General features: G+C 39.2%; 1 protein-coding gene across 2 annotated transcripts; it reads right to left on the bottom strand.

Annotated features, from left to right (window-relative positions):
• Window positions 1-1,364: 1,364 nt before the first annotated feature.
• Window positions 1,365-22,432, bottom strand: ZCCHC10 (zinc finger CCHC-type containing 10). 2 transcript variants are annotated; one of them, XM_045075508.1, is made up of 5 exons: window positions 22,282-22,314; window positions 20,741-20,910; window positions 6,199-6,363; window positions 2,774-2,815; window positions 1,365-2,101 (listed from the first exon to the last, which is right to left on the bottom strand). In XM_045075508.1, exons 2-5 carry the CDS (start codon window positions 20,764-20,766, stop codon window positions 1,834-1,836), a joined length of 501 nt encoding a protein of 166 aa, XP_044931443.1. In that variant the 5' UTR covers window positions 20,767-20,910; window positions 22,282-22,314; the 3' UTR covers window positions 1,365-1,833. The 2 variants fall into 2 exon arrangements, with proteins under 2 accessions (XP_044931443.1, XP_004745040.1); XM_004744983.3 differs by lacking the exon at window positions 20,741-20,910 and having other exon boundaries at window positions 22,282-22,432.
• Window positions 22,433-22,669: the final 237 nt, after the last annotated feature.

Genomic DNA, 22,669 nt, shown 5'->3' with positions numbered 1-22,669 from the left:
TCTAATTAATTATTAAATTTACCTGTCAATTGATATATTCTGTATAGAGTCTTTGAAATGATGTTTTGAGAATTTATTACAATCATTGAAAGGAGATGGTTCTAAAAAACATACAAGGAATTATAGTCTCCTTAAACTTAGAATATTTGTTACATATATTTCAACATTTAAATAGAAACCCATTTTCAAAAGCAATTTTCTACTACCTTCTCATAAAAATATAAAAAGGGACAACATTCATATTTTTAAAAACCCATATTTAGCCCAAATCAGGATTTTTCTACAAATGATACCTCTTTCCAAAAAGCTTAAAAGACATCACAGAATGATGTCATGCAAAACTAAGTAATTTCACCACAGCAGAGTATTTTACTTTTAAGAAACACTGTGCGGTATTTCTTTTTAATCTTACATGCTACATTTCAACTGTGTATATGGTATGTAAACACACCAGATTAATCCAAGTCATTCATATTTATGTAGTAGAGTGTCAGATATGACCAGGTGCCATGTAAACAAACCATCAATACCACGATTGCAAAAATGATAAAAGGCAATCCTTATGAAAGCTTAGAAAAGCTTAATAAAAGGCAACCAACATCACCCTAATTTTCTGTTAAAATTACCTCTCTTCCTAACTTTCCTCTCCTATCTTTTATAGCATAATAACACACAAAGATATTTATATCACTTTTACCTTAAGTTAGGCTTTCAAATGACTCTTTTCTGATACACAGCATTTATCAAAAGGCACCAAGATTAGACTCCAAGTAGTTTTGGAATTTGGGTTCCTTTTTAGGTTCCTCCGGATTGATTTTCTCAGAAAAGAGTAACTTTACAGGACACCTGGGTGCCTTTTTCAGTTAAGCATCCAACTCTTGATCTCAGCACAGATCTTGACTCAGGCCTGTGAGTTCAAGTCCTGCACTGGGCTCCACGCTGGGTGTGGAGCCTACTTGGGGGGAAAAAAAAGAGTAACTCTAAGAACCAGAAGGAAATGAATAATACAACACAATAACTTGACATCTGTACCATCCAAAAGGTATAAATATATTAATAGGTTCCTTGAGCTTTTCATTTAAGACAAGGGGCGCCTGGGTGGCTCAGTGGGTTAAGCCGCTGCCTTCGGCTCGGGTCATGATCTCAGGGTCCTGGGATCGAGTCCCACATCGGGCTCTCTGCTCAGCGGGGGGCCTGCTTCCCTTCCTCTCTCTCTGCCTGCCTCTCTGCCTACTTGTGATCTCTCTCTGTCAAATAAATAAATAAAATCTTTAAAAAAAAAAAAAAAAAAAAAAAAAAAAAAAAAAAAAGACAAGAACTCAGAATAAGTTTCCGAACATAAACATAGAAAGAGGGCACAGTTATTAAGAGGAACACTCCTAATTTTATAGTAACAATGTATTAAATCTTATATAATAACACACAGCCAAAAGCTTTAGAAATTCACTGCCAGATATTCTGATGCATTATCCTGAAAACACATCTGATACATAGCACTGACAAATAACAAAGTATGGCATTTATTTCACAGGGAGAAAAGATAAGTTTCATCCCAAAAACAGACGTACTAGATTCAGCTTTGATTATGTTTTACAGATATATATTAAAGATAAAAAAGAAAAACAAGATTTACCCTGAAAATAAAAAAGTCTTATATATATGTATAATCCATTATTAATACTCTTTATGCTCTTATGATGTAAAACACTTAGAAACTTTTAAACTCCAGAAATGTTGATCGGTTAATCTATTTGGCCTTAACATATTCTAAATTCCCTTTCGAGAATCACATTAATGTTTGCAGACCAGCAGTCCAATAGGGATGGAGCAATTCTATTTCTTTTTCTTCTTCTTTGGTGGTTCATCCTCAGAGCTGCTCTCTGTGCTGGTGCTGCTGCTACTGGAAGAGCTGGAATCTGAGTCTGAATCGGAGGATGAGGAAGAGCTTGTGGAGGAGGATGAAGATGATGAACTGGAGGAGCTTTCATCCGTGTCACTGTCCTCCGAGGAGGATGAGGTAGACGTTTCTTCACTCTCCGATGAAGAATCACTGGCTGAACTGTCACTGCTGTTGCTACTGGAACTGGTTACACTCTTAGACCTAGTAGACAATGAGTAGTTAGATGCACAGGAAGCTGACGTTTAACAGAATAGTTAAAAGCAAGTGCACAGGGAAACTCCGTGCACACACTGCAGCTCTGTTGTGTGGGACTGCTGGATCTGCTGTGCTGGGGATTGCATAACTGCAGAAGTCCTGCGGCAACCACAACGTCTTTCACTTTAGCAATTAAACTCTCCTGGACAGAGTTCAAGATCAGTGTTCCTAGTCTATTTATGCTCTAGAATGAATAATGTTAGAATAAAGTTGCAGTGTAACACCTGGGTTTACTGAAACCTCAGGCAGCATGGCAAATGTTTCATTATCTTTAAACCAGATAGACCTGGTCAACAATTTTTTTTTTTTTACCAGTCTAAGAATATTTCTTATTCTAATGTAATAAGAGATTTTTAAAGTGAAATTATTTACTATTTCCAGGTGTAAAGCCTCTGAGAAGTTGGAGAAAAAGGAGAAATGAAGGTAGTATGTTCCAGTTAGGTAAAGAGAAGAACATATCAGGAAATAAGGATGATACTTAATCATGAATTACAAACAAGAGACTTTAGGTCTACCTTATTATTATTATTATTATCACTTTTATTTTTAAATTTTTCTTCCCATCCCTCCCACTAGTATTATTTATTATACATAAAAAACTCCTAAAGCCACACATACCTTTTTTTCTTAGTCTTCCTTTCTACATTAGTTTCTCCGATGCTGATAAATATGAGGGGGGAAAAAACTCCTGTTAATAGAGTGATTATACACAACTCAGACAAACCCTTCAGGAGCCTCTCCAAAGTGTCTTACATTGGAGAAACACTTTGTTTTTCATGACATGTACAGAGCCCACCATTTCTTGTTATAACCTGCACCCCCCAACTCTGTCTCTAAAAAAACCTTCTGAGTTACCATTACCAATATTACTATACAATTGATTAAAATAATACAGAGGGACACCTAGATGGCTTAGTTAGTTAAGCATCTGCCTTTGGCTCAGGTCACAATTCCAGGGACCTGGGATCAAGTCCTGAGCAAGGAGCCTGCTACTCCCTCTGCCTGCCATTCTCTCTGCTTGTGTGTGCCCACCCTCCCCTAATCCTTTCTGACAAATAAATAAAATCTTTAAAATAAAATAAAACAGTATAGAAATACAGTACAAATTTTAATAATTATTACACATCCAAGTAAATTTACTGGAAACACATCTCTTAATGGTATTGATTGTTTTTCTAGTTTATGTATCCCTGGATCTTATTGCTAGATTGTGACAAGGTTCAGTATTAATTCAATTCCTGTACTTAATTTTTACAGATTTAACTTAAGAAACTTTCTTAACCTAAACAGGTAGATTGAAATAGAGTTTTGTTGTAGGAATGTCAGTGTTTGAATACCTTCAGTGACAGGGTCTACTAGTCACAAAGATGTATGATTAAAAAATACTTTTATTTATTTTTATTCTTAATTATTATTATTATGTGGGGGGGAGGGGAGAGGGAGAGAAAGAATCTTTTTTTTTTTTTTTTAAAGATTATTTATTTATTTATTTATTTTACAGAGATCACAAGTAGGCAGAGAGGCAGGCAGAGAGAGAGGAGGAAGCAGCTCCCTGTGGAGCAGAAAGCCCAATACGGGGGCTTAATCCCAGGACCCTGGGATCATGACCCAAACCGGAGGCAGAGGCTTTAACCCACTGAGCCACCCAGGCGCCCCAGAGATAAAGAATCTTAAGCAGGCTTTACACCCAGTATGGAGCCCAATGCAGAGTTCGATCTCATGACCCTCAGATCATGACTTTAGCTGAAATCAAGAGCCAGATACTTGGCTGACTGAGCCACCCAGTCGTCCCTAAAAAATACTTTTAAATTAAATTGGTAGCCCAATTAGATCCTTTTTCAATTTTGTTGGGGAAAAAAAATTACAAAAGAATTTGTTCCTCTCACTCTCTGCCTGCCTCTCTGCTTACTTGTGATCCCTGTCTGTCAAATAAATAAATAAACTCTTTAAAAAATATGTTTAGGAAAAGAAAAAAAAAAAAAGAATTTGTTCCTGGAACACTTGGGTGGCCCAGTCAGTTAAGTGTCTGCCTTCAGCTCAGGTCATAATCCCAGTCCTGCATCACACTTCTTGGTCAGCAGGGAGCCTGCTTCTCCCACTGTCTGCACTCCCCCTACTTGTGTGTTCTCTTTCTCTCTCTCTGACAAATAAATAAACAAAATCTTAAAAAAAAATGGCTCCCAATAATTAGAGCTATCCACTTTCTTAGTACAAACACCAGTATTTTGAAAAACATCTAAGTTTCTACACAGGAGAAAAGGGGAAGTAGGAAAAAAAAAGAAAGAAAAGGAGAATGAACAGACAAGTTCTTAGACAAATTTATTTTTGGAAAAATTATATATGAAAGTTGATGACTTAGAAATTGATAACCTATCTATTCCTGCATAACCTTTGAAGAGCCATCAAGTCCACTAATTGTGAGACCACTGCCTTGCAAGTTCCCTTGTTTCAGACACTATTATACAGGTAATGTCTTTATGAAGATGCTGCTTCTGATCTGTAGCACTGAGTACATCTGGCATCTTCCTCTTTCACTTTCTCAAACATGCTTACTTAGTTAATTCATAGCAATTTTAAAAGCTTTATTTAAGGGGTGCCTGGGTGGTTCAGTCGTTAGGCATCTGCTTTCAGCTCAGGTCATGATCCTGAGGTCCTGGGATCAAGCCCCGCAACGGGATCCCTCTTTGGTGGGGTGCTTGCTTCTGCGCCCTCTCCTCCCAGCTCCTGCTCCCTCTCCCTATCTCTGTCTTTCTCTCTCACATAAATAAATAAAATCTTAAAAAAAAAAAGCTTTATTTATGGGGCACCTGAGTGGCTCAGTCAGTTAAACGTCTGCCTTCAGCTCAGGTCATAAACTCAGGGTCCTGGGATTCAGTCCCGCATCAGGGTCCCTGCTCAATGGGAAGCCTGCTTCTCCCTCCTGCTGCTTGTGCACTCTCAAATAAATAAAATCCTAAAAAAGGGGGGGGGGCTTTATTCAAAGGACACAAAAGAGTATATAACAAATTTCTAGTTACTCTCCTATCCAGTTCTCCTAGAAAGGAGCCACTGTTACAGATCATTTCTGTTTCCAAAAAAATTCCATTATTCCTTTCCTTCTTTTTTAACATAAACGACTGCATATTATATATACTGTTCTCCATGTAGTTTATAGCCTTAGTTTAAGTATCTTGGATACTTGTCTTGGGTATATTACCACATCAGCTCTGAGAAAATAAAGGGAACAGCATCTAAAATGGACTTGGGCAACCCTGAATGGGGAGCTGGCATACACTCCCCCTCCTCATCAGCAGCCGACCCCCACACAGAGGGCAGCACTTTGTTCTCAACAGGAAGAAGCTTACTTTACTATCTCAGCAGGAGGAAGGAAAATTTTCTTCTTGCCTTGCAATACAACACCCACGAGAAATTGCCCCAGTTGTCCAATGAGAAGCTTAAACTCTCACTCTCCCCCAGCTGACTTTTGTTTCAAACAGCCCTTCCCAATTTCCTCTTTTCCTTGATAAAAGCAAGCCCCTGTCCTTTGTTCTCTGGACTTGCCCATGGTTTGCCAGTTTTCTTGTCCAGGATTGCAATTCCCTTGGTATTCCCCAATAAACTCATTTTGCTGGTAGAATAACTGGCCACTTTATCTTTATGGTTGACAGTTCATATCATCTACCTCCTGGTATTCTGCTGCCACTTCACCAGCAGCTGAGTCAACAAAGCAAAGTGATTAAGAGCATGGACTGGCTGGTTCAAAAGTTTAATCTTTCCAGTTACTGGCTGTGTGACACTGATGTGTAAGTAACTCAACTTCTCTGGGCCCTAGTTTCTTCACAAGTAATATGGCAAGAATAGTACCTACCTTAATGGTATAGAGGTGAAGCTTAACTAAGCTAATACTTGTGAAAAGCTTAATACAGTGCCTGGCACATGGGAAGGACTCATTAAACATTAGCTAATATTATAATTGAAATCTGGATAATCACCAAGATACCTTTAGTCACTTCATAAATTCTATCAATTAAAAATATTCCTTTGGATATCACAGGTCAACATACCTTTGTTGTAATAATAATAATCTGTTTTCTTTTTCTTTTAAAGCTTTCTTTAGTTCTGCTGTTCTTGATGGCCTATGTAGGTATTTTCTTTTTCCTGTACATTCATAAGTCCAATGTCCAAATTCCAAGCATTTCTGACATCTTACATGTTGTTTATTTGCCTCACTATGGAGCAAAAAGAAAAAAAAAGAATACAGGCCTTAAAATTTTGACTTGACATTTTCTACCCTGAAAAGCATAAATAATATGAACATTTTTAGGCCACAAATAAACGTAATTTTACATTTTAAATTGTTTACTATGTTAGATTTAGTCACAAGGCAATACAGTAGTCAAGAGCATGGACCTTGAGAGTGAGGCCAAACTAAGTTCAAATCTTTATTTCCTAATTCCATTCCAGTAACAGCAGACTAGGTAACTAAGACCAACTCCTCAGCTCGGAAATAGAAAAAAACAGTCAAAACATTTTTAACAATCTGCTTGCGGTATCAAAGAACAAACAGTGGGGTGAAGAACAACCAAGCCAAGATATGGAAGAAAATGGAAATCCAGAGTAGTCAGCTCTGTATTTAAGTTAATTCTTGCACTGGGAGTGTTTGCCCAATTCAACAGGGTAAACCTCACTTACAACAATTTAGGGAGACAAACTATGTATTCAGCATTAGGTCTCTGAAGAGTCATACCCTAAGAATAAACCAAATGTATAGAGAATACAGCCCAGCTTTTAGTCATCTAGGAGACTAAGAAAAAATCTTAATCCCTCATCCCTGATACTGGACTCAAATGCAACCAATAAAAGACAAACATGAAAGAATTGGAAAGGAAAAAAGAAAATGGTCATTCCTCACTTATGACTTATTATGTACATGAAAATTCAAAATAATCTATAGGCAAAAATATTTTGAAATAATTAGAATTCATAAGTTCAGCAAGATTTTACATTGGGGTGGGCAAACTGTAAAGAGTCAGATAGTAAAAGTTTCAGGCTTTGCTGATCAGGAGGCAAAATTGAGGATATTATGTAGGTATTTCCATGACAAGAGAGAAAGCACAATTCCACAGATATTTTATTAATAAAAATATTTCACAGAAAAGAGATTTAAATGATGCGATTCATTTGTAGAACATTCCACTCGTTTGAGGTTGAAAGTTCATGTTTCCTATCAAATTAATCATATACGTACACATGTAATTAACATCCTTAACCCACAGGCCCACAAGAACAAGCATCAAGCAGGATTCAGTAGACAACCATATTCTGAGCTCTATATTAGATATAAGGTAAACAAATAAAAATCAATAGAATTTCTATATAATGAAAACATTTAAAAAGAAATTTTAAAAAAGTGATATTTATAATTTCCTAAAAAATATCAAATACCTGGAAACACATCAAAGAAAATATGTACAAGATTTCTATGCACAATATAAACATTACTAAGAGAAATTAAACATCTAAGCATGTAGCCACATAGAAAAATATACCATGTTCATAGACTAGAAAACATAATAATTGTAAAAATGTCCATTCTCCACAAACTGATCTACAGATCTATGATCTATAGATTCAACACAATGCCAATCAAAATCCAAACAAATTTTTATTTGTTTGTTCTGTTAACAAACTTATTCTAAAATGTATGTGGAAATTCAAAAGGCCAACAGCCAAAATACCCTAGTAAAGGAACAAGTGGGGAAGCCTTGGGTTAAAAGACACTGACTTACGGTAAAGCTCTATCAACTAAGAATGTGAAATTCTAGCAAAGATACACAAACCAATGAACAGAACATAATGTCCAGAAATGGACTAATGTATATATGAATGCATGATTTATGACCACTATGGTACTGGAGAGCAGTGGGGGAAAGGACATATTAGTGGTGCAAGGACAACTGATTTGCATATGGAAAAAATTACAACTAAACTCTACTCTTGGGGCACCTGAGTGGCGCGGTTGAGTGTCCAGTTCTTGATTTCTGCTCAGGTCATGAACTCAGGGTCCTGCGATCAAATCCTGCATTGGCCTCCATACTCAGTGGAGAGTTGGCTTGAGGATTCCCTATCTCCCTTTGTCCCTCCACCTGTTCATATTGTCTCTCTCTCAACTAAGTAAATAATTCTTTTTTTTTTTTTTTTTTTTTAAAGATTTTATTTATTTATTTGACAGAGAGAAATCACAAGTAGGCAGAGAGGCAGGCAGAGAGAGAGAGAGAAGGAAGCAGGCTCCCCGCTGAGCAGAGAGCCCGATGCGGGACTCGATCCCAGGACCCTGAGATCATGACCTGAGCCGAAGGCAGCGGCTTAACCACTGAGCCACCCAGGCGCCCCAGTAAATAATTCTTTATTAAAAAAAGAAAATAGGGGCACCTGGGTGGCTCAGTGGGTTAAGCCTCTGCCTTCGGCTCAGGTCCTTATCTTAGGGTCCTGGGATCGAGCCCCACATTGGGCTTTCTGCTCAGCAGGGAGGCTGCTTTCCCCTCTCTCTCTGCCTGCCTCTCTGCCTGCTTCTGATCTCTCTCTCTGTCAAATAAATAAATAAAATCTTTTTTAAAAAAAGAAAAAAAGAAAACCTCTACTCTCCACCATATGCAAACATTGATTACAGACTGCTCAAGTAATAAATGTCTTAGATTGGTGGTATTAAAACAAGTGACATGGGGGTATCGTGAGTTTCATGTTGGGTATAGACATCACTTAAAAATAAATAAATAAATTAATTAATTAATTTAATTAAAAAAAAATAAGTAAATAAACTTACAAATAAACAGTGACAGGGGCCCCTGGCTGGCTCAGGTGGTAGGGCGTATGACTCTTTTTCTCAGGGCTGTGGGTTTGAGCCTGACACTCGGTGTACAGATTGCTTAAAAATAAAATCTTAAAAAAAAAAAAAAAATTGACATATTTGACTTAAGAATTCTTTTTTTTTTTTTTTAAAGATTTTATTTATTCATTTGACAGAGAGAGATCACAAGTAGTCGGAGAGGCAGGCAGAGAGAGAGAGAGGGAAGCAGGCTCCCCACTGAGCAGAGAGCCCGATGCAGGACTCGATCCCAGGACCCCGAGATCATGACCTGAGCCGAAGGCAGCGGCTTAACCACTGAGCCACCCAGGCACCCCTGACTTAAGAATTCTTAAAAAACAAAACCAAAATACTAATAATCATTTTTTAAAAAAGCTGTTAAGTTAGACTATGCTAAAATTTGTAATTTCTTTCATTGAGGCACCTGGGTAGTTTGATTGGTTAAGTATCTGGCTCTTGATTTCAGCTCAGGTCATATCTCAGGGTTTTGAGATCAAGTCCCGTGTCAGGCTCTGCACTTGGCATGAAGCCTGTTTAGGATTCTCTCTCTCTTCCTCCTTCTCTTAAAAAAGAAAGCAAGAAAGAATTTATGTTCATCAAAATACACTATGAAGAGAGTAAGAAGGGAAGCCAAGACGTTGGAGAAGGTTTTACAAATCAGTAAGGACATGATGGATCATAAAAAATAAGATGAAATGGAAAATGGAAAGAATGGACAAAAAAAATGGGCCTGGGAAACACAAGTTAACATTACATATATAAAAAGTTATACTTTACTAATCAAAGAAAAGCATATTAAAACCCCCAGAAAGGGGATCTGGGTGGCTCAATCAACCAAGCATCTAACTCTTGATTTTGGCTCAGATCATGATCTCAGAGTAATGAGATCAACCCGAGTCAATCTCTGAGCTCACTGTGGAGTTTGCTTAAGACTTTCTCTCCCTCGGGATGCCTGGGTGGCTCAGTGGGTGCCTTCGGCTCAGGTCATGATCTCAGGGTCCTGGGATCGAGTCCCGCATCGGGCTCTCTGCTCAGCAGGGAGCCTGCTTCCCTCTCTCTGCCTGCCTCTCCATCTACTTGTGATTTCTCTCTGTCAAATAAATAAATAAAATCTTTAAAAAAAAAAAAAAAAGACTTTCTCTCCCTCTCACTCTGTCCCTTTCACTCCTGCATGCATGCTTTCTTTCTCTAAATAAATAATTATTTAAAAAACAAAATAAAACAAAAAACCCAGAAGATACTACCTATCACACACCAGGAAGACTGAAATTAAAAACTGGCAACAGCAAATGTTAACAAGAATACACAGCAAGGGGCGCCTGGGTGGCTCAGTGGGTTAAGCCGCTGCCTTCGGCTCAGGTCATGATCTCAGGGTCCTGGGATCGAGTCCCGCATCGGGCTCTCTGCTCAGCGGGGAGCCTGCTTCCCTCTCTCTCTCTCTGCCTGCCTCTCTGTCTACTGTGATCTCTCTCTGTCAAATAAATAAATAAATAAATAAAACTCAGGAAGAACCAGCTTGATTTAAAAAAAAAAAAAAAAAAAAAAAAAAAAAAAAGAATGCACAGCAAGAGGAACACACATCCACTGTGGGGATGAACACAAACTGGTAGAACCATTTTGAAAAAAATTTACCATTGTTGAAGAGAAGCACACTCTATGATTCAGCAATTCCACTTGTAGATATTTATACAATAGAAATCAATGCAGTGCCACCTAGGTGGCTTAGTTGGTTGAGTGTATGACTCTTGATTTCAACTCAGGTCATGATCTCAGGGGTGTGAGATGGAGCCTTCCAGTGAGCCCTGAGCTGGGCGTGGAGCCTGCTTAAGATTCCCTCGGGACGCCTGGGTGGCTCAGTTGGTTGGACGACTGCCTTCAGCTCGGGTCATGATCCCGGAGTCCCAGAATCGAGTCCCGCATAGGGCTCCCAGCTCCACGGGGAGTCTGCTTCTCTCTCTGACCTTCTCGCTCATGTTCTCTCTCAAATAAATAAATAAAATAAAAATAAAAAAGATTCCCTCTCCCCCTTTGCCCCTCCCAAACCACTCACCCCCACCTTGTGTGCATTACAAAAAAAAATTTTTTTTTTAAACAGAATCAATGCACAGCTATACCAGATAACATGTGTAAGAATATTATTCTTGGGTGCCTGGGTGGCTCAGTCAGTTAAGTGTCTGCCTTCAGCTCAGGTCATGATCCCAGAGTCCTGGGATCAAGCTCCGCATCAGGCTCTCTGCTCATTGGGGAGCCTGCTTTCCCCTCTCTCTCTGCCTGCTACTCTGCCTACTTGTGATCTCTCTCCCTCTATCAAATAAATAAATAAAATCTTTAAAAAAAAAAGAATATTATTCTTTATGTAGCTCTTAAAATTTCTGAAATAATTGTAATCTTTTTTTTTAAAGATTTTATTTATTTGACAGAGATCATAAGTAGGCAGAGGCAGGCAGAGAGAGAGAGAGAGAGAAGCAGGCTCCCTGCTGAGCAGAGAGCCCAATGCGGGGCTTGATCCCAGGATTCAGAGACCATGACCTGAGCTGAAGGCAGAGGCCTAACCCACTAAGCCACCCAGGTGCCCCATCTTTTTTTTTTTTTTTTTTTAAAGATTTTACTTATTTTATTTGACAGAGAGAGCACAAGCAGGCAGAGAGGTAGGCAGAGAGGAGGGAAGCAGGCTCCCTGCTGAACAGAGAGAGCCCAATGCAGGGCTGAATCCCAGGACCCTGGCAGCATGACCTGAGCCAAAGGCAGAGGCTTTAACCCACTGAGCCACCCAGGCGCCACTGAAATAATCTTACAGAAAATATGCAAGTACAGTTCAAAGCACCATATTTCCTGAACTATTTGTAAGTTGTCAACCTGATGACCCATCAACTCACAGTACTTCATTGCATATTTTCTATATACCAGGATATTTTCCTACATAACAATGTAACCATCAAAATCAAGAAATTAATATAGATATATTCCTACTATTTAATCTCCAGATCCCATTTATTTCATCAAATGTCCCAATGTTCTTTAGAGCAAAACCCAGTTCAGCATTCTGTTGCATTTGTCATGTTTCTTTAGTTTCTTGCCTAATGAATTCCTTAGTCGAGTCTTGTTTTTATGACCTTGGCAATTTTGAAGGTTACAGGCCAGTTGTTTTGTAGAACGTGCTTCAATATGAGTTGCTTTCAAGCTCACTTAGGGGGCTCTCAGTAGGGAGCTGCAGTTCCCTTCCTCTTGACCTCTCCATTGGGCTGCTCACAACATGAATTCCCCCAGAGGGAGTGACCAAGACAACTTAAGAACTCAGTCTTTTATGACCTAACTTTGGAAATGACATGTCATCACTTTTGCTGTATTCTATTGGTTGCACAGACCAACCTTAGTATAATGTGGGAGGACACTATACAAGAGCCTGAATACCAGGAGGCAAGGATAATTGGGGGTCATCTTGGAGGTCAACTACCACATTTGATATCTGTACATGATTAGATTCAGGCTATGCACCTTTGACAGGAATGTAATAGAAATGTGCTGTCCTTCTCACTATATTGCTACCAGGTGATGCAAGACTGTAATTCATCTTAATACTGTTGATAATGCACTTTGATATCCCTTGATTAAGGAAGGTCTACCAGAGTTTGCATCGTAAAGTTACTTTTTGTCTTTTGTAATTGTGGCGGTTTTAAATTAATGTTCACATTAATTCTTTGATACTCTTCCCTTCAAGAGGTAGAGCCCTAATGCCCTTTACCCTGAATGTGGCTTGGACTTAGTGTTTTGGTTTAACAGAATAAAACTGAGTGATGGAGTGTGACTTCAAAGATTAAGTCATGGAGCTGTCATGTTAGGCAGATACTTAAGCAGCCTCTAGGGAGGCTCAGGAGATGAACAGCTGAGGCCTCCTGCCAATAGTCCTGTGAATGAGCCATCCTGGAGAAAGATGTTCCAGTCTTGGTGAAGCCTTTAGATGACTGCAGCCCCTGGCAAAACCCTGACCAGGACAACAAGGGAGAACATGAGTTAGAACCCTCAGCTAAGTCACTCCTGGATTCCTGAACCACAGAAACTGAGATAATGTTGATTGTTAGAAGCTACTAAGTTTTGGGGTGATTTGTCAAACAACTCTAAGTGAAAATTAATATAACTATTAATAACTACTTTGTGGGTCGGTATTTGATATTATATAAATACCCAGCCCATTAAATTTTTAGTTCATTTATTCATCTATCAGTATGAACTCATATTTTTCTATTTTACTCCATGAATTTTATTCAATGAGTTATAGTCCCATTACCACCATTTATTTTGAATTGTCCTAGGTATGGTCAGTGGAAAGGAATCCTTTTAAGCTAGATTGTGTGTTCTTCTGACATGGCTCCATTTGGGGGGCACTTCCTTGCTTTCTGGTACAACAAAAAATTTCAAATTCATCTACTTTACCTGTCCCAGCCTGAAATCAGACTGATGGAGCCCTGATGATATTTAGAGTCACGTCCTCTTTCCACTTAGGCTCTAACACTTTTTATTAAATTACATGTTGCTTCCCCTATGTAGATGTTCTCTTCACTAGGGTGACAACTTATGCTAAATTGCTCCTGTGTGGACACATTCCTCTCACCTGGCTTGGGATCTCACATCCCACACTAACCCTTCCCCCCCGTGGATGCCCTCCACAGCCTCCTGACACTGTAGATCACTTCACACACTTACGTGGATGCCCTTCTAAGGCCACTTTGGCCCTAATACTCCAATGCCAAGTCAACCTTCTGCTTGAAAGCCTACCCTGCTCTACACTACTTAATGGCTTTAGGCATGACTTATGCAAGAAGGGAAGAGAAAGAACTCTAAGAATATTCGTAACAGCATAACCTGTAATATCCTCAAAACCAGAAAGAACACTGAGGTAGAATGGATAATTTGTGGTACAGAATATAGCGAAATACTTCATAGTACTGAAAATGAACAAACTTTACAGTTTTAACTTATATGGATCTTACATCTAAGAAGTCAGATTATGCAAAAGAATCCAAATTGTCTGATTCTGTATAAGTTCAAAGACAGGCAAAATTAAACTCCAGTACAGAGTAAGATGGTAAAAGCCCAAAGAGAAGCAAGGAAACAATTACCATAAATGTTGGGTCACTGTAGGGAGGGAGGGAGAAGGTCATGATTGGGAAGGGCCTTAAGGGCTGCTGGTATATAGGCCATTTTATTACTTGACCTGAGGGAAGTCACATGCAATGTTCCCTTTATAATAATTTGTTAAGGGTGCCTGGGTGGCTCAGTGGGTTAAAGCCTCTGCCTTTGGCTCAGGTCATGATCTCAGGGTCCTGGGATGGAGACCCGCATCGGACTCTCTGCTCAGCAGGGAGTCTGTTTCCCCCCCCCCCCTCTTCCTGCCTCGCTGCCTACCTGTGATCTCTGTCTGTCAAATAAATAAATAAAATCTTTAAAAATAATAATAATAATAATAATTTGTTAAGTGGCATAGTTATGTTATTTAAACTTTTTTGTATATGTATTATATTTCACAATAAAGATTTTAAAAAATCTCTTTCACTACATAGCTGTAGGTTCTTCAGCAAACTGATTTGGGAACCTTGGTTTCTCTTCTAAAAGATGTAGTAAATATCTACTTTACTAGGGTACTATGAGAATTAGTTGAGACCATAGCCATGGCTTATATTTACTCTGCCAGGAATTTAGCTAAGTATTAATTATGCATAATCACATCCAATCTCCATAACAACCCAGTGAGTTTGAAAGCACTATCCCCATTCTATAGATGAGGATGTGTATATATTATTGTCATTCTACATATTAGGGTAATCAATTGTCTGGAATAATGATACATGGCACTTTAAATTTTCTCATAACATGGTTACACGATGAGATGCTGGATTCTTAGTGCTGACCTACAGCAGTCACCTTTTTTTATCGTTAGTGAACACATAATTGGTATTCAGTAAACGTTTGTACAATGAATGCTGGAAAACCAAGTGTTTAAGAGAACACATTTTGGATTGTGGGACAGGTTCTGTAATCCTGACAATTAATTTAGTCTTAGTATCTGTCCAAAATTTAAACTAATCCTAATCTGAAAAAATGTTACAAGTAAAGAACTAAGGCTATGTCAGTAGATATAGTATTAAAAGATAATAAAGAAGACTCAGCTTTTTGTTCAGTAATAATTCTTAAATTTCAGCAAGCAACTCCCAGAGCCATGATTATAATTTCAGACCTTATCTGAATATGTATGTCAGAGCAAACTTTTAAGGGCATCAATAATAAAACACTCTATGGCCTTAATATTAGCTTTTGAGGCAAAAAGAACCACTAACATATTTAACTTACACACAATTGTAAAATGCACCCCAGAAATAATAAATTCAGAAACATCAAAGATGTTTTTTACACCTATAAAAGTGTAAAATCATGATTCTCATTCAAATACATATAAAACGAACACGGGTCAATCTAATTATTAATTAAAGGAACAAGTAAGATGGTATAACAGGTTCAAAAGAGAATTCAAAGAACACACATATATATGCAATTATGCTGAAAGGAATTTACAGATAGCTAAAAACTAGTTAATAGCCACATTGCAAGAATCAACTGTACTGTGTTTTTATGGGTAAGAATATTTTCTACCAGTATCCTATACCTTACAGTTATAAAATAGCTCAAAGACAATGATGCATAGGCTCTCATAGAGTCACATAGCCAGGAAGAGTCATTAGACAAGATACCTAGCAATCTTTGTTTTGAAATCCATTGCAAAGCCTTTCACAGTATTTCCTAAAAATAAAACTATGATTGGTATGGAGGGAAGCCTCTCAGAATCAAGGAAATAGGGGCGCCTGGGTGGCTCAGTGGGTTAAGCCGCTGCCTTCGGCTCAGGTCATGATCTCGGGGTCCTGGGATCGAGTCCCGCATCGGGCTCTCTGCTCAGCAGGGAGCCTGCTTCCCTCTCTCTCTCTCCGCCTGCCTCTCCGACTACATGTGATTTCTCTCTGTCAAATAAATAAATAAAATCTTTAAAAAAAAAAAAAAAAGAATCAAGGAAATAAAGTCTTCTCCAACTCATAGATTGTTTCCCCAATAATAAGAAACTTAATTTTTTTAAATTGATTTTATTTATTTTATTTTATTTATTTTAAAGATTTTATTTATTTATTTGACAGAGAGATCACAAGTAAGCAGAGAGGCAGGCAGAGAGAGACGAGGAAGCAGGGTCCCTGCTGAGCAGAGAGCCCGATGAGGGGCTTGATCCCAGGACCCTGGGACCATGACCCGAGCTGAAGGCAAAGGCCTTAACCCACCAAACCCCCCAGGTGCCCCTCGATTTTATTTTTTTAAGGATTTATTTTAAAAAACAAGAGAGAGAGCATGAGGGCAAGTTCGGGGACGAGGGGCAGAGGGAGAGAAACTTTTAAGTGGATGCCCCACCTTGTGTGGAGCCCAATGTGGGGCTTGATCCCACAACCCCATGAGATCATGACCTGAGCTGAAATCAAAAGTTGGAGGCTCAAATGGTTGAGCCACCCAGGCAACCCAATATTAAGAAACTTACAACTTAAGATAAATAAATAATTTAAATAAATAAACATAAATTTAAAAAGCAAATAAATTTAAATTTAATAAATTTAAAAAGCAAATAAATAAACAAATTAAAAATATTATCCCCCAGCACTGTGGAGTTTTCTGTAGCTATAAATAGAATATTCACAAATATCTGAATTCCTTTATGATTGACATGTTTTAACCATTAATTAATAGTGATGTTCCACAGGGAGTCTGAATGAAGTAGACTTATAATTTCAAAATAAACAAGATTAGCATTTCTCTCTAACCATTTGGACACCCTATTCACAATATTCCATTTCTATATCCTAAACTAAGGCTCAAAGAAGTGCTCTAATGGGACAGACTTTTTTTTTTAAGATTTTATTTATTTGTCAGAGAGAGAGAGGGAGTGAGAGCGAGCACAGGCAGACAGAGTGGCAGGCAGAGACAGAGGGAGAAGCAGGCTCCCCACCGAGCAAGGAGCCCGATGTGGGACTTGATCCCAGGACCCTGGGATCATGACCTGAGCCGAAGGCAGAGGCTTCCCCTCCCTCTCCTCTTCCCCTGCTTGTGTGCTCACAAGCGTGCATATGTTCTCCCTCTCTGATAAACAAAATCTTTAAAAAAAATTCTCTCTCCCTCTGCACTCCCCTGTCCCTACTCGTGCACACGTGATCTGTCTCTCTCTCAAAAATAAATACATACAGGGCACCTGGGTGGCTCAGTGGGTTAAGCCACTGCCTTCGGCTCAGGTCATGGTCTCAGGGTCCTGAGATCGAGTCCCGCATCAGGCTCTCTGCTCAGCGGGGAGCCTGCTTCCCTCTCTCTCTCTGCCTGCCTCTCCATCTACTTGTGATTTCTCTCTGTCAAATAAATAAATAAAATCTTTAAAAATAATAAAATAAAATAAAATATTAAAAATAAATAAATACATACTTACATACAATGAATTTTGCTAAATGTAAATTAAACATCAGTAAACCTGATTTTAAAAAGTATATAGTTAACCCAGAAAAATGGATATATGCAAAAATTTAGTTGTATATTTATTATAGGAAATACAAATGGTTTATAAGAATAAACCTGCTGGAAGCTACAGTAGCAGTGAGCTTAATGTATATAATGTATATATACAGCTTAATGTATAAACTTGGGGTATCACTATGCTGTGCAACTGAAACATAACATTGTGTATCAACTATACTGAAAAAAAAAAAAAAAGTAGACCTAACTCTCCCAACAGCAAAGGAAATGTTATTTCCACTACCATTTTCCAATAATAAAAAGTTATTGTTTATCCATAAAGAACACTACGAGGCTATTTAAAGTTTAAAAATAGCCTGAAAGGTTATACACTAAAGTGTAAAAACTATTACCTTTCGGATAGTGTTACAATATACTTTTTCATTATCTGTATTCTCTAACTTTCCTACAATGACCATGGACTGCATGTGAAATCATAAAACAAATAGTAAAAGATATTTTTCAAAGGAACATATAACTAAGGGATATATGAGAATGCTAAAGGCCTGTAAGAGAAATAATTAAACCTAATATAAATAAATACTCTACCAAAATAAGCTGAGGCTTATGAGAAGTGTCAAGAACAACAAAAATTATTTTGTGTTTTAGTTACATTTAAAGCACAAAGAACCAAAAACAAGATAGGTTCATTATTTGGGGTGCTAGGCGAATACATCACCAATGTTAAGCTATAGGTTGAACGTACAAGCAGGATTATTTTTATTTTGCTTTAGTCTTCACTCAAACACAATGATACACAGAACGAGAACCCCAAGATAGTGAGGGGTGAGTAACAGAGTACTTTTATTCACTCTGAATGTTTAACTCACAATGGCCCAAGTGACTGCTCCACAACATACCAGAGATTTTCCAGGTGAGTTGACTATACTGCTGCTGGTAATCTGAGAGACACTGGCAAACAGGAGTGGCGCTGAAAGACTAGGAATAGGCAAATGCAGTTCTGATTTTCAAAGTCGGGGGAAAGGAAGATTCCACAAATCAGACCAACGAACCTGACATTCATTCTAGGCAGAATTCTCACTGGATTTATAAAATCCATTCAGAAAGAAAAGCCCTGATCACTAAGTATCAGATCATTACAGACTAATACCCTTACTGGCTTTTGGGAATTTGTATTTCCATCAGGCATCCTGGAAAGTCTTACAATACCCTTGTGAACAAAAGAGAACAATTAGATCAGCTGAACATCATGGACAAAAGACTACTTTTTTTTTTTAAAGACTTTATTTATTTATTTGACGGACAGAGACAGCACAAGCAGGGGGAGCTGTAGGCAGAGGGAGAGGGAGAAGCAGACTCACTGTAAAGAAGGGAGCCTGACTCAGGGCTTTATCCCAGGACCCTGGGATCATGACCTGACCCAAAGGCAGTTATTAAGCCCACTGAGCCACCCAGATACCCCACAAAAGACTGCTTGATGGGTTGAAGTAAATGCACAGAGAGGTATCCAGTGATGGCCTGAATGATTGGTCCTCAGTTGGGACTTGTTCAACATTTTATAAATGATTTTGGAGGGCACTAGTGTGCCTATTTATCCAACCTGCAGCTGACACAAAGCTAAGTGGGAGGAGTAATACAAAGGATAACCAAATCAGGATCCAAAAAGGTCTTGACAGGCTAGAACTCAATGTCAAATCTAACAAGATGAAATTTAACAAGGGTAAAACTAAGTCTGAGTCTTAAGTCCAGAAAACCAATACAAGTACCAAGACAGGGGAAGCTTGATTTGATGGTAATTCAAGTGGATAACACCTAGCATTTTTAATTGACTGAAATCACAGTTTACGTCCAAAGCTAGGAAGTTAGAAGTGAGCAGGGCTTAAGCTTCATAAATATTTTCCTTTCAGTTCAACATAAACTTTTGATAGATACAGAAAATGTAACAGACTACTTCAGGAGGTAAGTATGTCTTTCCTGGAGGTCCTCAAGCCAAAGTTAGATAATTCCCTTGGATGGTGAAGACACAGTACTGGAATCCAGTGGAAGGTTTAGCAGAAGAAATGACCCCACACAGTGCCAAGATTCTATAATCTACTCACATATAAGTAGATGTAATTACAATTTACAAACAGAAAGTAAGTTCATTTCAATTGATATAAAGTTAACTCCCTGAAAGATCGGCTGAATAGGAATTTCAAATTTAGGCTCTCTCTTTTTTCTTTTATTGCCTCCCTTTCCTCATTAGTCCAAAGACTCTTACAAAGAACTATAGCAGTACTTTCTCACTTCTTATAACTAACTTAAAAATAGTTTAAAACTTATTATGGAAGTAGGGGCGCCTGGGTGGCTCAGTGGGTTAAGCCTCTGCCTTCAGCTCAGGTCATGATCTCAGGGTCCTCCGACAGAGCCCCGCACCAGGCCCTCTGCTTGGCAGGGAGCCTGCTTCTCCCTCTCTCTCTCTGCCTGCCTCTCTGCCTACTTGTGATCTGTCTGTCAAATAAATAAATATTTTAAAAAACCACAACACTTACGGAAGTAACATATGCTTTTTATAAATAAAACTAAAACTTTGTGATGAACATAAAATGAAAAGTAATGGCTCCTCTCCCACCCCAAAATATTCTCCAAACTCTACCAGACTCCCCTAACTTCTGAAAGTTTCCTTCTCCAAGTCCCGGAAGATTTACTCTGAATACCATGACTACTTTTATTATATGCCATTTGTTTTCTTGCCAACAAGACCAGAAACTCCTAAAGCAAGATTTCTTTTACTTCTGTGTAGCTCATGTAACAAATACAGGCATTCTATAGAAAAACAACATTTGTTGAACTTTCTGATACTTCTGAAATGAGATATAGATATAAAAATATATACAGATAGATAGATATAAAGTCTTTCACTTCATATTTAAGTGGACATTGCTTGTTTTTGCCATCCTAGTATTTATCATCTATCTAACCTACTTATCTAGCTCATCATTGGTTTATAGAAATCCATCTGATCGTGCTGGAAAAAGAATGCTATCTGACAATCAGGGCATCACAATGCCATAGACATGATTCAACCTACACAAATGAGATACCATTAAATTGAAAGTGAGAGGATATAAAGGACCAAAATATAGTGCAGCCATCTTGGAACCAAGAGAATGAACCTAACCTATCCAAATACGGAACTAACACCCAAAAGAACAAACCTGGGAGTAAGAGTCTCTGGTGACATAATCTAGCACACCTATTATGTATTATATTCACTCCATTCTTGACTTCTTGACTTCTTCTCTTCCACCAGGTATACTACCCTGACTCTCTAGGTCTTTATCCTGATGCTCAAGGAACTCTTTTCATTAGGTGTGAGAGGTAGAATCTGATGGAGAGAAGAAAAGGAAAGACAACAAAAAAATAAAAATAAAAAACAGAAATGTAGAAAGAAACATACATATATATATGCAAGTAGACTAGGAGTGATATATCATGGACTTGCAAATGGTAACAGCATGAAATGCTAAGAGAATGATTGTTCAGGTGTGCAGGCTAGTAGAAGAAAAAGGGCTTTACAGGAAAGGGACATGTGGGTTGTTATCTACATTACACATCCATGGTAAACCTCTTGTGCCACTCTCTCTTGGTCACTAACCACAATGGCCAGCTTTCAGTTTTTAAAAACTAAAGATCTTGGGGAGCCTAGGTAGCTCAGTCAGTCGTGCAGAGGACTAGATTTCAGGTTAAGTCATTATCTCACGGTCAGGGACCAAGCCCCACTTTGGGCTCCAATCTGTAGCCTGTTTAAGATTTTCTCTCCCCTCCCCCTACCGTCTCTTAAAAAACCCCCCAAATTAAAGTTTTTTCCTGTCTGAAAGTAATTATGCCACTGTCTGATGCTCTTTCCCCAAATCCTCTCATGATTGGCTCTTTTCTCACACTTTCAATCTCTGTTCAAATGCCACCACTTCAGAGATGCCTTTCCAGTCCAACCAATCTAACCTGGGCCTTTCTTTCCATCACCTCTTAATTCCTTCAAAGCTCTTAACACCAACTCTATTTACTTAAAATGTTTAGTTTATCGACTCTTTACCAACGGAATGTAAGTTTCCTGAAAGCAGGGATTCCCGTCTTGAATACTTCTTTTTCTTTATACCCAAATTCTGGCAGAGAGCGAGATGGTTAATAAATTATTATTTACTGAAGAGAATGAGTGGTAGAAAGTGAGAAAACTTGGGAGGAAAGTCGGTGTTATAGTCAGGCTGTTCCTAGAGGCGATAGGAAGGGGACAGGAAAAGCCAGCTGCGCTGGAGACTGCATAGGGAGCTGAAGGCTTACGTCGTTGAGAGTGGAGGGTGTCGGATCAGGGCTTCAGGCTTCCCTTGGCCACCCGTAAGGTGGGCGGCTGGGTGGGCAAAGGGGCACACGCCACTTAGTGCCCAACTTCTGGACGTCCGCTGTGCGAAAAGCAAACGCTAGGCTCTCTTCAGAACCCCAACTCCCACCCCATAACCTAGGTCCCGCCCCATGGACCTTACGCAGTCGTCTTCCACGCAATCACTACCCCGTGGACAGCAAAGTTACCACCCGGGCCGAGCCCCTGTGGAGCAGCAACAAGTGAGAAAAGACCACCCTCCGCGCGTCCACACAGAAGTTCCCATACCTGCCTCACATCCCCGCCCGGGCTCACCCGCCGGCTGACGCGTTTCTCCCCGCCCCCAGCCCGCCCCGCGGCCCTACCTGGGCCCTCACTTACGCTTGTCTCCGAGCTATGAGCCGATGCATGGGAGTCGCCATCTTAGCGCGGCTGAAGACTGCCGCGCTGGGTTTTGGGAAACTCCTCGGAAGGGGCGGGGACTTGGAACCCCGCGTCCGCCTGCCTGGGCGGAGCCAGTGCGGCCTGGAAGGCTTCTGGGGCAACTTTCGGGCTAAGCTGTGGGTGGGTAGGTGGTAAGTCTTGTTTCCTGTGTGTGTCTGTAGTTTAAGAAAGAGGAATGAGGCCGGTTGTCTCACGTGAGCGGGCTTTTGAAGGATGAGTACAGGTATACAGTGTGAAGAGGCAGAGAGAAACATTCTCAAAGGAGGGAAGTATACGTACATGTATACATAACCGTGAATAAAACTGTGCAGTGTTCAGGAAGTAG

Source organism: Mustela putorius, unplaced genomic scaffold (genome assembly GCF_011764305.1).
Source record: "Mustela putorius furo isolate JIRA1106 unplaced genomic scaffold, ASM1176430v1.1 tig00000145_pilon_pilon_pilon, whole genome shotgun sequence".
In the NCBI taxonomy this organism is placed as follows: domain Eukaryota; kingdom Metazoa; phylum Chordata; class Mammalia; order Carnivora; family Mustelidae; genus Mustela; species Mustela putorius.
This window is presented reverse-complemented; position numbering and strand designations above follow the sequence as displayed.